The sequence below is a fragment of the Cynocephalus volans genome, chromosome 2 (genome assembly GCF_027409185.1).
Source record: "Cynocephalus volans isolate mCynVol1 chromosome 2, mCynVol1.pri, whole genome shotgun sequence".
Lineage (NCBI taxonomy): Eukaryota > Metazoa > Chordata > Mammalia > Dermoptera > Cynocephalidae > Cynocephalus > Cynocephalus volans.
The window spans coordinates 189,304,876-189,319,919 of record NC_084461.1 but is presented as its reverse complement, the minus strand read 5'-3'; the positions used below and the strand labels follow the sequence as shown (position 1 = coordinate 189,319,919).

The following is a 15,044-nucleotide window of genomic DNA, read 5'->3' as shown; positions in this document are numbered from 1 at the left end:
GTATACAAAGGTAATACATTTGACAACATCACCACAAAGGAGGGGATGGGAATAAGGCTATATTGCAATAAGAAAATTATACAAGATGGTAACTCAGATTCACAGGAATAAAGAAAAGAAGTGGTAAATAAGATGGTTAATATTATAACTCTATAAATATATTTGTGCTACCCTTTCTTCTGTTAGCTTCTTTAAAAGAAATAGTATTATAGAAAGAAATAATTGTAGCAATGTATTGTTGAGTTTGTAATATATTTAACAAAAAAGCAAAAAAGGGGGGCATGGGAATTGAACTATAGAAGGGCTTCAAAAAGTCAATGAAGGATTTGTATTATCTTTTAATTCATTTTTCCACAAACTTTTTGAAGTACCATTGTATAGGAGTAAATTTTCTATAGCTTACTGGAATTAACGTACTATAAATCTGAAGTCAATTTTGATAGGTTAAAATGTACATTGTAAGCCCTAAAGCAACCATTAAGAAAATAGCTCCAAAACTATACTTAAAAATAAAGTACTCAAAATGGTGTACTAAAAAATATTCACTTAAAACAAAAGGAGATAATAGAGGAGATAGAGAAAAAGTACTCATAAGACATGTGTAAAACAAAACCCAAGTAACAGATGTAAACCAATCACATCAGTAACAAAGTTAAATATGAGAGGAGAGTGTATCCAAGATGTGTGATGAGAGGCACCCAGCTCTTGCCTCTGCCACAAAGAAAGCCCCCAAAAAACCAAATAGCAGACCACATGTCAAATAGGAAATCTAGGAGAGAACACTAGAATTCAACAAAGAAGTGAAAAAGACGCCCTGAGACTTAGAGACTCGGGATGGTAGCACAAAAAAGGAAGGGGAGGACCCCAACTGGCATCACCTTGGGGCCAGGAAGGACTCACTAGTGAGGGGAAAGGTGGGCAGGAAATCCCCAGCAGTGTGCTCTCCCACCACAGACGCCTGCAATTCTAGCTACAAGAGAGATGCACAGTCCTTACAAGCTTCTTGGAGCCCTTGCAACTGCATCATTGTAGAGAGGGGGTTCATGCTCAATCTCCCCATTCCCTGGGACCCAGGCTACCTCAGCATGTTGCCATTTTGGGATCAGAGCCAATACCAAAATTTCATTCTGCCCTGGGGCCCAACAGCCTCAGTATCTCCACATTTCTAAGGCCCTGTGCATATCCCACCACACCCATCCAGAGGGCCACAACAACACAACACCAACTGGACTCAAAGGTGTAGCCATGACACCAGCACCAAAACCCACACAGTGCTCTGCACCCCAGGGTACAGGTGGTCCAGTATAGTGTGGAGGCCACCCCCAAGAGAAAGGGAGCCAAAGCATGCACTCTCCAGAGCCAAGTGTCCACCACTCCAGACCTTCTGCTGCAGCCAGCAGCCCTGCCCACTCTAACTGAGCATGTGAAAGCCTCTCACCAGAACCCAAGTTCCGAACCATGGCTCTGGCTACCCTGCCCGAGGTCATCCACGCAAGCTGAGGGGCTTTAGAGTGCCCCAACAGTTGTCCCGAATGTCTGAGTTCCTGCCTATGGTCCCAGCAACCCTTCCCATGATTGCACACTCTAGCTGAGGCCTCTTCTGGTGGCCTGAGTTCCCTATTTGGGCCCCAGAGGTCCTGCTCAGAGTCACTCACTCTAGCTGAGGGGCTACAGAGTGGCCCAGCTCCCCTCTCAGAAATCCAAGCTCCCACCCATGGCCCTGGCAGCCCCACTGAGGGTCACCTACTCCAGCTAAGGAGCTGCAGAACAGCCTAGCACCTCTTCCAGAGCTCTGAGTCCCTGCTTCAGGTCCCAGCGACCCTGGCCAAGGTTGTCCACTTTAGCTTAGGAGCTGCAGTGTAGTCCCATGCCTCTCCCAGAGGTCTGAACCCATGGCCCTGGCAACACTACCAAGGGTCACTCACTCCAGGCAAGGAGCTACAGAGCACCCCATTGCCTCTCTTGGGCTCCAAGTTTCTGCTTGCAGCCCTAGCAACCCCACCCAGTGTCACCCACTCCAGCTGAGGGAATTCAGAATTCCCCACCATCTCTTTCTAGGCCAGAGATCTGACTCATGGCCCCAGCAACCCCAACCAGGTTAGCCCACTCCACTGAGGAGCCACTGAGTGCTTCAGTGCTTTCACTGGGGCCAGAGGTCTTGCCCACTTCCCAGAAATCCTGCACACTCCAGTGGAGGAGCATCCAATTGCCTAAGCACTACTTCTGAGGGCCCGGATGTCTTACCTGAGACCTAGGCAACCCTGCCCAGTGTAACCCACTTCAGCTGAGAAGCTGCTAAGTGTCCCAGTATCTCCCCCAGGGGCCTGAGATTTTCCCTGCTCCCCAGGTGACACAGCCCAATCCAACAGAAGAGCAGTTGAGAAGCCCAGTGCCTCTTCTGGGGACCAAGGTCCTGCCTGCCCCACAGGTTACACTGCTCACTCCAGGAAAGGAGCAGTTAAGTGCTCCAGAACCCATCCTCAGGGGGCCTGAGGTCTTACCCATTGCCCAAGAAACCCTGCCCAGGGCTGGCCACTGCAGTGAATGAGCTATTGAGTTTCCCAGCACCTCTCCTCAGAGTCTGAGCGCCCACTCCCAGCCCCAATGACCCTGCTCACTCAAGCAAAAGAGCTCCCAAACATCTGAGCACTCCTTCTGGGGGTCTGAGGTCTGGCCTGCCTGAGACCTGTCCCCCCACCCCAAGTTACCCTATCCCCTTGGCCAAATAAGCTACTTCATGCCTGTGTGTACCTCTCCAGGACCTGAGACAGGCCCATTCAACAGCCCTTGCCCCAAACAAAGCTGCATCACAGCCTTCACAAACACCCACAGCCTAGGCCACCAAAGTACTCATACACACTTCTGATGTTGAATACAGTCAAAGAATCAGTGATGACTACACTACTACACTCCCCCAGAACCAAAGCCAAAACACCCTACCCAACTGACTACAGAACACATCTACAGGTAAAAGTCTTTCCCTGCAAAAGCTATTCCATAAGATTAGAAGAAGTGACTGTCCCACCAGATACACAGATGTCAATGTAGGGATACAATAAAACAAAAAAGGAAGACATGCCACTCTTGAAAGAACACAATAATTCTCCAGTAACAGATCCTAAAGAAAAGGAAATCTATGATATGCCTGAAAAAGAATTCAAATAATAATCTTAAACTCAGCAAGATGTAAGAGAATACAGATAGACAATTTTTTAAAAGTCAGGAAAACAATTCATGATTTAATTAAGAAATTCAACAAAGAGATAGATATCATTAAAAAATCAAAAAGAAATCTTCGAACTGAAGAATTTATTGAACAGAATAAATACAGTTGATAACATCAACAACAGACTAGATCAAGCAGAAGAATGAATTTCTGAAATTGAGCACAGGTTTTTTAAAATAACCCAGTAAGACAACAAAGAAAGGAAGGGGAAAGGAAGGAAAAAGAGAAGAAAAGACAAAGAGTAAAAAGGAATGAAGAAAGCCTATGAGATTTATGGGACAATTTATAGCAAACAAATATTCAAATTATGGGTGCTCCAGAAGGAGAAGAGAATACAAAAGTCATCAAAAACTCATCTAATGAGACAGTATCTGATAACTTCCCAAGTCTTGGGAGAGGTGTAGATATCCATATCCAAGAAGTTCAAACAGATTCAACCAAAAAAGATCCTCTCTGAGGCACATCCAAGTCAAATTTTCAAAAGTCAAGGAGAGAATTCTAAAAACAGCAAGAGAAAAGCATCAAGTCACCTATAAGGAATCTCCACTAGACTAATAGCATATTTCTCAGCTGAAACTTTACAGCTCGGATAGAATGGGATGATGTTTTCAAAGTGCTATAAAAAACAAAACAAAACTGCCAGCTAAGAATACTATACCCAGCAAAGCTATCCTTCAGAAATGAAGGAGGACTAAAGTCTCTCCCAGACAAACAAAAACTGAGGGAATTCATCACCACTAGACCAGCACTACACGAAATCCTTATGAGAGTCCTACATCTGGAAGTGAGAGGATGATAACTACCACCACAAAAACACAAAAAAGAATAAAACTCACTAGTAGAGCAGATATACAAATGAGAAAGGGAATAAAATCATATCAGTACAGAAAACTACCAAAGTACAAAGAAATACAATGAAAGAGAAAGAAAAGAACAAAGGACATACAAAACAACCATAAAACAATTAACAAAATGACATGAATAAACCCACACCTTTCAATAACCTTGAAGGTCAGTGGTTTAAATTCTCCATTTAAAAGATTTAGACTGGCTGATTGGATTAAAAAAAAAAAAAAAGGCCCAACTATATGCTGCCTACAAGAAACTCACTTGATCTGCAAAGATACACCTAGATTAAATGTGAAGAGATGGGGAAAAAAAGATTCCATGCAAACAGAAACCAAAAATGAGCAGGAGTAGCTATACTTACATTGGATAAAATATATTTTAAATAAAATAATATACAAAGAGAGACAAATAAGGTCATTGTATAAGGATAAAGGAATTAATTCAGAAAGAGGATATAACAATTATATGTGCACCCAATATCAGAGCCCTCTATGTAAAGCAAATATTATTAGAGCTAAAGGGAAAAATAGGGGCCGGCCCGTGGCTCACTCAGTAGAGTGCGGTGCTGATAACACCAAGGCCCCGGGTTCGGATCCCATATACGGATGGCCAGTTCGCTCACTGGCTGAGCGTGGTGCTGACAACACCAAGTTGAGGGTTAAGATCCCCTTACCGGTCATCTTTAAAAAAAAATAATAATAATAAAAAAAATAAAGGGAAAAATAGACCCCAATACAATAATAGTGGAGAACTTCAACACCCCTCTCTCAGCATTAGATAGATCATCCAGACAGAAAACCAACAAAGAAACATTGGATTTGAATTACACTGTAGACCAAATGGACTTCTACAGAACCTAATCATTGGGGAAAAGCAAATTGAAACCACAGTGAAATACCATCTTACTCCAGTTAGAATGGCTATTATCAAAAAAACAAAAAACAACAAATGCTGGCAAGGATGCAGAGAAAAAGCAACTCTTATACACTGTTAGTGGGAGTACAAATCAGTACAGCCATAATGGAAAACAGTACAGAGGTTCCTCAAAAAACTAAAAATAGGACTACCATATGATTCAGCATTTCCACTACTGGGCATAATATCTAAAGGAAAGGAAATCAGTATATTGAAGAGATTGCTCCACCCTCAAATATTTCAGTATTGTTCTCAATAGCCAAGGTATGGAATCAAGCTAAATGTTCATCCACAGATGAATGGATTAAACTACATAGTCCTGTATAACTCCTCAAAGAATAAATCACAAGGGAAGTTAGAAAATACTTTGAGATTAATGAAAACAAAAATATATCAAAACTTATGGACTACAATGAAAGCAGTAATTAGAGATAAATTTATAGCTATAAATGTCTTAACACGTTCTGAAATTCCGATTCAATGTGCATTATTTTGCTCGATATTACCCTTCAGCTGACTGAGGGTTTGTTCATTTTTAAAGTCTTTGTTTTTTCTCTAGGCAGACTATTTTAGATAGTTTACATTTCTGTGTCTTCAAGTTTACTAATCTTTTCTTTTGCAGATATGTCAAAAAAAATTTTCTTCTGCAAATATGGCAGTTTCTAATCAGCTATATTTTTTATTCATACATTATATTTTTCATATCTAGAAGTTTAATTTGGGTCTTATCTATATCTTCCATTTCTGTAGTTCTCATGCTCATGCTTTCTGATTTCCTCTACCTTTTGGCTATAAGCAGTATATTTGTAATAGTTCTTTTAACATTTTTGTCTACTAATTTTTATAATTGGTGTTGTTTCTTAGTCTATTGATTTATTTTTCTTATGGTTATGGATCATATTTTTCTGCTTCTTTGCATGTCTTTTTTTTTTTAATTGAATCATAATTGATTATACATATTTTGGGGATTCAATGTTGACATATGTTGATCAAATCAATATTACTAGTATGTATATTGTTACAAATTGTACTTATTCTATATGCCCCTCATCCAATCTCTCCCTACCCGCCTCTCCCTCCCCACTCCCACCACTGATAACCCTAGATTTCTTCTGTCCCTCTGAAAGAGTAGTGGGTACTCTGTTGATTTGTTGCCTAGATGATCTGTCCAATGCTGAGAGATGTGTTCAGGTCCCTCAATATTATCATAGAGCAGATGCTTCTGTCACTCTGGAATGGGCTTTGTGGAAAGAGACATCCTATTCTTTTTTTTATCTCTGCTGGTGACTCTCCTTGTGTCAATGCACTCCAATGGCTGGCAGACCATCTGTGTGGTGGTTGTGATGTCTAGCCACTTTCACAGGAGATGTGGTTACTGTGGTGGCTGTGGTTGGCCACCCACATGGAGGTGATGTTTTTGGCATGTTCCTTGGCACTGGCAGTGTGCCTGGTTGTGGGTGGGGAGTCTGGTCCCCAGATCCATGCCCTGGGTGGGGCCCTGAGCTGCTGGCAGTGTGCCTGAATGTGGGTAGAGGGTCTGGTCCGTGGCTCCATGCCCCAGGTCATGTGGCAGGCCCTGAGGCACTGGCAGTGTGCCTGGTTTTGGATGGGGGGGGTCCAGTCCCTGGCTCATTGCCCGGGCCTCCGGGAGGGCCCCTGAGGTGCTGGTGGTGTGCCTGGATGTGGGAGTGGGGTCCAGTCCCCAGCTTCAAGCCTCAATTTCCAATGCAGGCCCCAAGGCAATGGCAGTGTGCCTGGTTATGGGCAAGGAGGAATCCAGTCCCTGGCTCCAGCCCCAGGCCCCTGGGCAGGCCCCAAGGTGCTGGCAGTGTGCCTGGATATGGGAGTGTGGTCCAGTCCCTGGCTTCAAGCCTCAGGTCCCCTGGCAGCACCAAAGCGCTGGTGGTGTGCCTGGGCCAGAACTAATTTTTGTCCTTTGCTTACCTCTAAAACAGGGGAACGTCCTGTGGGAACCAGTACTTGAGCTCTGTGGTTGAGCTAAATTGCTGCTTTGCTGCTGTTTCCCGAGGGAAGGCTTTTTGTGCAGCTCAGGGTTTAATGGTTGACCTTATAGGTACTTCTGGCTCTCCAGAGATCTGGTGCACCTGGGTTGTGTAGAAACTCTGATCTGGGTCTGAGTTTTTTCATCAAACTTTACCCCGTGCAATTCTGCATTTCCGACCAGTCTCCTCTGAGTTGTCCTGTGCTGATTTGGGGCCAGATTGGCTGTCCTTGCTGTGTCCCAGTGTTCTCCCAGTGGGCCCATCCCCTACACTGCCCATGCTCCAAACACTTCCCATGGGACGGGCCCTGCACTGATACCTTGCGATGACTCACCGGCCTTTGAATGGCTCCCCTTTAACAGTTGTTGTGGCTCCTTGTTCCTGCATGGGTCCACAGAAATCCTATTAGTGGTCTTGCTGTCCTAGGGGCCACCAAGGCCCTCTTTTCCCTTGCCACCTCCAAGCAACTCCATCTGAAGGGCACAGCTGTGGCTTCTGTCGGCTCCTGCTTCATGGGCTCAGCAGCTCCAGCGTGGCCCAAAACGTTCTAAGCAGTTTTTTCTTTCTCTCATCATGGTTTCTCCCGCCTTCATGAACCCCATAGGTCTCTCCTCCTCTTCCCCTGAGCTCCAGTGGCCCCAGCTTGGCTATTGTTACATTTTTTATAGTTGTAAATTGGTTGATTTGTGGGAGAGAGTGATGCTGGGGACCATCTACTCCACCATCTTTACTGGAACTCTTCTTTGCATGTCTTAAATTATATTAGATACCATACATTGTGGATTTTACACTGTTGGGTATTATATTTTAAAATATATTTCTTTAAATTGGGGGAGGTTTGTCTTGGATGCAGCTAACTCTGAATCTCTTTGATCCTTTCAAGGCTTGGCTGTTTTTTGAAGGCTTGCTTTTAAGCTTTGTGAGGGCAGCCTTTCATGTACTGCTAATCCGGCCCCATTACTGAAGCAAGACTCTTCTTATGATTATATCCTGTGTATTAGGAAGTCTTTCCACTTTGGTTGGTGGGGAAACAAACTATCTTGGCCTTGTGTAAAGTTTGGGCATTGTTCCACCTGCTCCTTTCTGGTGGTCTTTCCTGGTCTTTGGTTTTCTCTTCCACATGGATAGATTAATACTTAACTGACCTCTGCAGATCTTCACAACACTATATCTTTGTGTAGCTACCTCTTCTCTGATGCTCTGGTTCACAAATTTTAGTTGTCTCAGCCTCCCAGACTCTGAACTCTTCTCTTCTCAACTCACCAAGACAGCTGTTTGAATTTCCCCTCATCACCCTCTATCCAACAAGTGAGTTGGGGCACTCAGTGGGCTCACCTTGTTTGTTGTTCTTCTTTCAGGGATTGTTGTCCTTTACTGCTTGTTGTTTACTATTTGAAAGCCAGGTGTTATCATATATTTTGTCCAATTTTTAGTTGTGTAAGGCTGGAGGGTAAATTTTATTCCTGTTATCTCATCAAAGCTGAAAGCAGAAATTTCTTCCTTTATATTTTATCCTGTTGGTTCCTTACTATCTTGTCAATTCTTTGATGCTTTTAAGGATTAATAAAAGATATTTTATCCAGCATGTTTCGTTCTATTGAGTGGAAAGTTTAGTTCAAATAGCCTAGGCTGACATTGTTAGAAATGGAAATCTTTATCGTCTTTTCAATTAGAAGTAAAATAGAAAAATATTCTATGATGTCTTCATAAAAGTGGAACAGCTGGGAGAGAGGAAGTGAGTAATGCTGTGGTTCTTCTGAACAGTCAAAAGGATAACATAAGGAAGCTGGGCATGTTTCAGGTAGGCCTAGATAGAATCCCCAGACTTGACCTGGTTTTCCCTGGTATGGATAGTAGATAGTATGTTACTAACAGACCAGTAGGCAGTAATGTTACAATAGGAAATAATGGGCTAAGAAGAAGAAAGTCAGAGTGGATGGTTTGATGGATTGTTTTGATTTTCACCCAGATATTCTACATTTCCTCATTTCTCTACACTGTCAATTACATCTGGTATCTGTACAGAGAGCTGAGGATGAAATACAACCAGAGTGGACAGAGCACATCTCCATTGGTAAGTTTTATCCAGAGATGATAGTTAAGAATAGTATGCTAAAACAAGCTCATATATTACTAGTAAGCAGTGTAAGCACTCAGCATTAGCTAGGTGAATTTATGGAGGTTAATCAAAGAAAAACCATGTTTCCACAGAGTTTCCATTCTGTTGGCATCATTTCCCCTTCTCTGTTCCCCCCATACACACAAGTTTTGATAATAGGAAACATTATTTACAGTACTTCCATTCCTTCCTGGTTGATTTAGTAAGGAAAATCATTCTTGGCTCCATGCCAATGCACCATTGTTACTAGAGTAAAGAAAAAAGTCTTGGACAGGAGTCAGGGTAGGTGCACTGTCTGCTAACATGGGATTCGGGGCTTACAGGTATTACAGAGGGAGAGTGTTTGTTTCACTCTGCTGTATTTCTTCATTATGGTGATAGGTATTGGTTTGCAGAAGAGCAGAGGAATTATGTGTGGTAGTCAGAGAACAAGACAGATCCAAAGGGCAGTTGTCTTCTCTTCTTTGGTTCATAAAGATAGTTTGTGGCACTGTCCAGCATTACAAAGTTATAAAAGAGAGGAGAACACTAAGAATCTGGATTTTTTGTGTGTGTGCATATTTTACATATCACATAATTCACCTATTTCAAGTGTGTAATTCAATGACTTTTTTAGTAAATTTACCAAGTTGCACAATTATTATCATAAATAAGTTTTAGAATATTTTCTTTACCCCAGTAAAATCCTTCATGCCCTTTACCATTAATCCCCTTCTCACTCCTTGCACCAGGCAACCACTAATCTACTTTTTGTCTCTATAGATTTGCCCTTTCTGGACATTTCATATATATGGAATTATACAATATGTGATCTCTTGTATATGGTTTATTTTACTTAGCACAGTGCTTTTGAAGTTCATCCATTGTAACATGTACTCATATAAGTAATTAATATCTTTTTATTGCTGAATAGTATTCCATTGTATAGTACACTGAGTTTCTTATTTCTGATTCTTTCATCATATCACTAAGTGATCTTGGCAGATGCCACTTTTATGATGTTATAAATTTTAATTTCTTTAGATGTCTTTATATATTTTAATTGTATTATACATATCTTACTAAGTATTCCAGTCTTCTTATTTCTGCAATATCCATACTGTTGTGGTTTTTTGTAGGGGAATTTTTGTTAAGGGCATGATGGAGTAAATTAATTTGGAAGCCTCCCAACACTTTTCTCTAGAGCCTGGCAGATTACTTCTAGAACAAATTAAAGTAGTATACTGTCAGGCACATGATGAAGCTCAATAAACACTTCTTGAATGAATAAATGATACTATAATATTGTGAAAAGGTCATTTGAGGTTGCAGTGGATTGACTGTCTCCCCAAACTCATTGATGCTTAATCCCCACTGTAATTGTTGAGGGTGGGAAATCCTATTATGATAATTGAAAGGTAGGGCCTGGAAGAGGTAATTAGATTGTGAGAATCATGCTGTAGTAAATGGATGAATCCATTTGATGGTTTAATGGTGATGGTTCTGAGGGCTTTAAAAGAAGAGGCAGTAAAGAGATTAGTCTCTCTGTGCTCTGCCATTCTTGCCATGTGCCACTCTGCATTGCTGTAGAGTCCCCTCACGATCTGTATTCCCTGGTCTTTGGACTTCCCAGCCTCTAAAACTGTAAGCAATAAATATTGTTTCTTTACAAATTACCTAGTTCCAAGTATTTTGTTATAAGCAACAGAAACAGACTAATACAGAAAAATTGGTACCAATAGTGGGGTGTTGCTTATAACAAATACTTGAAAATATGGAAAGGGCTTTGGAACTGGGTGTTGAGGAGAGGCTAGGAGAAGTTGGAGAAGCAGGCTAGAAAAAGCCTAGCTGCTGATGGGAGTTTATAAGACAAGAAAGCCGGGGAAGGTTTAGAACATCTTAGAGATTGGTTAAATGATAGTAACCAGAATGTTGATAGAAATATGGACTGTAAAGACCATTCTAGGGATGTCTCAGATAGAAATAAGAAGGAGTTTATTGGAAACTGGAGCAAAGATCACCCTTGCTATGAACTTGCAAGGAACTTGATTGCATTCTGTTCATGCCCAGAAGCTTTATAGAATGTGGAACTTCAAAAAGTTATAAACCAGAGCATTTGGCAGAAGAAATTTCTAAGCAGAAAATTATTCAGGAAGCTGCATGGATACTTGTAACAGCCTACACTGAGTTGTGGCAGAAAGGGCGTGATGTAAAGTCAGAATTTATAATTCAAAATAAAGCAGAGGGTAAAATTCTGTCATCTCCAATGCTAAGGAATGACCTGTTTCATGAATTTTATAGCAAATAATTGCCTGACAGAAGCAAACTAGCTCTTGGAAATCTTTTTCTTCTATCGAGTGCTAAGTGATGATCTGGTATTTACTATAATGTGATTGGCAATGTCCTAAGACATTTCTCACATTTTTTTCATAGGTGATAGATTATACTTGTCAAGTTGGTCAAATAGCCTTCATTTTGTCGAGGTAAGATTTTTTTCTTTCCTTCCTAGCAAGAAGTAGACTCTCATTATTCCAGTGTTCAGGTGGAACAAATAGGACAATGCCCTTAATGTCCATTGTCACTCCTAAGTATTCACAGAGCCTTACTGAGTAGGAAGCAACAAGTATGTGATCATTGGTTCCATTTTTCCACATGGAATTGGGAACAAGTTTTATGCTACAGATTTGGGTTTTTAGCCCCAATTCTACCATCAACTCTATGTGACCTTGAACTAATCCCTTTAAGTCTTTGGACCTCTAATTCTTTTCTTCCTATATCATAAAAAGTTGTAATAGATGGCCTTCCAGATCCTATCCACTTTATGACACTGAGTGAGACTCTCAGAATTATAAAGCCCGGAAAGGTTCTGGATCTCACCTAAAGGGGTGGTCACATCAGAGTTTGTTTTAGACTAACTTTTGCTCCTGGATTTTGTCCTCTTACAGGGAGCTGGCTATAGTTAGCTGGACAAATAGCTGTCTGTTTAAAGGTATGCTTTGGAAAAGTTCCTAGGAAGGGACTGATGAAAATGAACTTATTCTTGGTCACCATGCAAAGTAAAACAAACTGTGCACAGAACTCCTTCATAGATTTTCCTTTCACTTTGACCCACTTGGATTTTTCTCTGACCATACAGCTCCCAGAGATTCTCTGTGAAACTCTGTTAGGGTTCATTAACATAGATATAAAATCCATTCCCCACTTCACTTTTCCAGGAACTGGAAAAGAAGGAATACTTAAGATATTTGAGGTATTGCTCTTGAAGAAATTAAATGTGTGTGTATTTGTGGAGACTGGTGGAGTGATGGAGTTGGCAAAGAACAGAGAATATGGCAAAGGGGGAAGGGTATGAAAAAGTGTGGATATTAGGGTGATATGTTTTCTCCTCCCAGCCTGATACCTCTACTGTTGATGACACCTGTATTCTGTCTGGGCAATACCAGTGAATGTTTCCATAACTTCAGCCAGAGCCACAGGTAAGGACCAACTCTATCATTTTCATGGTAGACTACACCTATTCTTTTCTATGAATAGAGATTGGAAGAGACTTTCTACAAACATTCTGGCCAGGGTGCTTGTATTGGAAATGGGCTATGAAACAAATTGTAGTCAAGGCTAAAAATACATAAGTAAAAATATAACACAAAGTGACTACAAGATAACGTGTCTGTGGGAAGGAATAAGGTGTTATGGGTAAGGGTTAGCAAAACAATAAGTAAAATTACATACTCATTAACTTCTGTTGCACTGAATGAGTATCTCTCATCTTACATCTGTAGTAGTACTCCTGTTCTTTGATTCTCTTCCTAGGTGTATCCTGATGCACTCGCCACCATCAGCCATGGTTGAACTCCTGCCTTCTGCCAACATATCTGTCTGTAGCACACTTTATTTTTATGGCATCATCATTTTCCTGACCAGCTTTCTACTCAGTCTCCTCACCATTGTGGTATGGTGCCACCCTATCTGCCTTAGTAGAGAGAGGGAGAATGGGTGGTGGGGAGCAGTAGACCCAGAGCTTGAGAAAGATGGGGCAGAGAGGCACTTCCTATGGCCCTAGAACTAAGAAAGTGGCTAAGAGATCTTCACAAAGAAAGTAAATTACTACCTCAGTCTTTTGGACTTTCCGATATCAAACAATGAATGGGGAAAAGAGTTTGTATTCAATATGTGAAAATTATGCTTGCTCTACAACTTCTGTGTGTTTCATCTATCCCCATGAAGGACTAGAACAGAAAACTCATGTGTCAAGTATATCCTTTATATAGGATGACACCTGGAACATAGGACATGTGCTTTGATTTGATTTTCCAAATAATTTTAAAGTTTTATTAATTCTTCATTTGGCCATCACTTTGCATTTATGCTATGTCTAACTGGGCTTAAAGTGCTAAATAGCTTGTCAGATACTCATTTGATATCATCAGGGTGATGTACAATTAAAATAATCAGCCAGGGGATAGTTATTTATACATAATTGTCTAGTACCAGAAGCAGTATGCAAGCAGATATGCCTTTTTATTTGCCATATCTACTTTTCGGTATCATTTTCTCTTCTCCTCATATTCTAGTCAGGAATTACAAACTACCTGCAGGCTAAATTTATCCCACAATGTTTTGTCTTGCTACCATAGCTAGCACCTGTAACCAGGTATAATTATGGGGAAATGCCATTTTAAATTTTATTTTTAATTATACATTTTTATGAGGTGACGGTTGTTGCTTCAATTCATGAATATCTTATATAATGATCCCATCAGAATAGTTAGCATATCTGTCACTAAACATTTATCATCATTTCTTTGTGGTTATAGCATTCAAGATCCTCTTTTCTGACTATCATAAAATATACAGTAAAATATTATTAGCTATAGTCACCCTAAAGCACCAGAACTTATTCTTCCTATCTAACTGTAACTTTGTAACATTATACTCATTTGCCAACCTCTACCCATCTCCTGTTTCCCCTCCAGCCTCTAGTAACTTCTATTCTACTATTTCTTTTTATTTTTTCTTAATTGATCCATGATAATTGTGTATATTTATGGAGTACAGTGTGATATTTGGTTACATTTGTATAGTGTGCAATGATCATGTCAGGGTATTCAGCACATCCATCACTTCAAACATTTGTCACCTCTTTGGGTTGGGAACACTCAAAATCCTCTCAATTAGCTACTTGAAGTTATACAGTACTTTGTTGTTGCCTATAGTGTCCCTTTATTGCTCTACAACACTAGATCTTATACTTCCTATCTCTCTACAATTTTGTATCCATTGACCATCCTCTTCCCATCCTTCCTCACTGCTCCTCTTACCATTCTCTAGTAACTACTATTCTATTCTCTAAGGAATTTCCTTTGACAATTAAAAATAAGTTATAGAGATAGCTCAGCTCAAATTAGCAACTTTGTAAAGAATGCACAATGACTAGTTTACATTAAAATGGCTTTGATGGTTTACATTTGGAACTGATTGACAAGAGAGACAGGTCTCCCAAGGCCTGGCACTCTGAGGATAGCCCCGGCTACCGTGGCCATTCGGAATTAACATTGTGGATTCTTTTTAAATCAATAGATGGTGAACTGATTCTTCTAGACATAAATATTCTCAAAAAAAGATCAAGCTTTATTTTTATTCTTATGTCTGGGGGGAAAGGAGATTACATGGCTGAATTTAATATTGGTTTGTTAACTTACAGAGTAGATCTGGATTATTAGGGAAAAGATTCAGATTTGGTCAGATTTGTTACCAAGATTATGACCTAATTTATTCTCCACAAAAAACCAAATTGGACTTCTGAGCTGATTTATATTTCTTTAATTAGCTAAACCTTATTCAGATAGCCACCAAATGGAAGGGAGAAATAATCTATCTTCCATCTAAGTTACGGTAAGAAGAGACTTTCTAAAACTTTTTGCTTAGAGTTGAAAATTTAAGCACAGCCATGGTA

The 15,044-nt window shown here is 40.5% G+C and overlaps 1 protein-coding gene across 5 annotated transcripts in view; it reads left to right on the top strand.

Moving 5' to 3' along the window:
- Positions 1-15,044, top strand: part of TMEM116 (transmembrane protein 116) — an 86,001-nt gene that overhangs the window by 58,448 nt on the left and 12,509 nt on the right. For all 5 annotated transcript variants that reach the window (XM_063085478.1, XM_063085476.1, XM_063085474.1 and 2 more), the window contains exons 5-8: positions 8,963-9,067; positions 11,525-11,574; positions 12,484-12,567; positions 12,902-13,040. In XM_063085478.1, the coding sequence (XP_062941548.1) occupies positions 8,963-9,067; positions 11,525-11,574; positions 12,484-12,567; positions 12,902-13,040 (378 nt within the window). The remainder of the gene's footprint in view (positions 1-8,962; positions 9,068-11,524; positions 11,575-12,483; positions 12,568-12,901; positions 13,041-15,044) is intronic.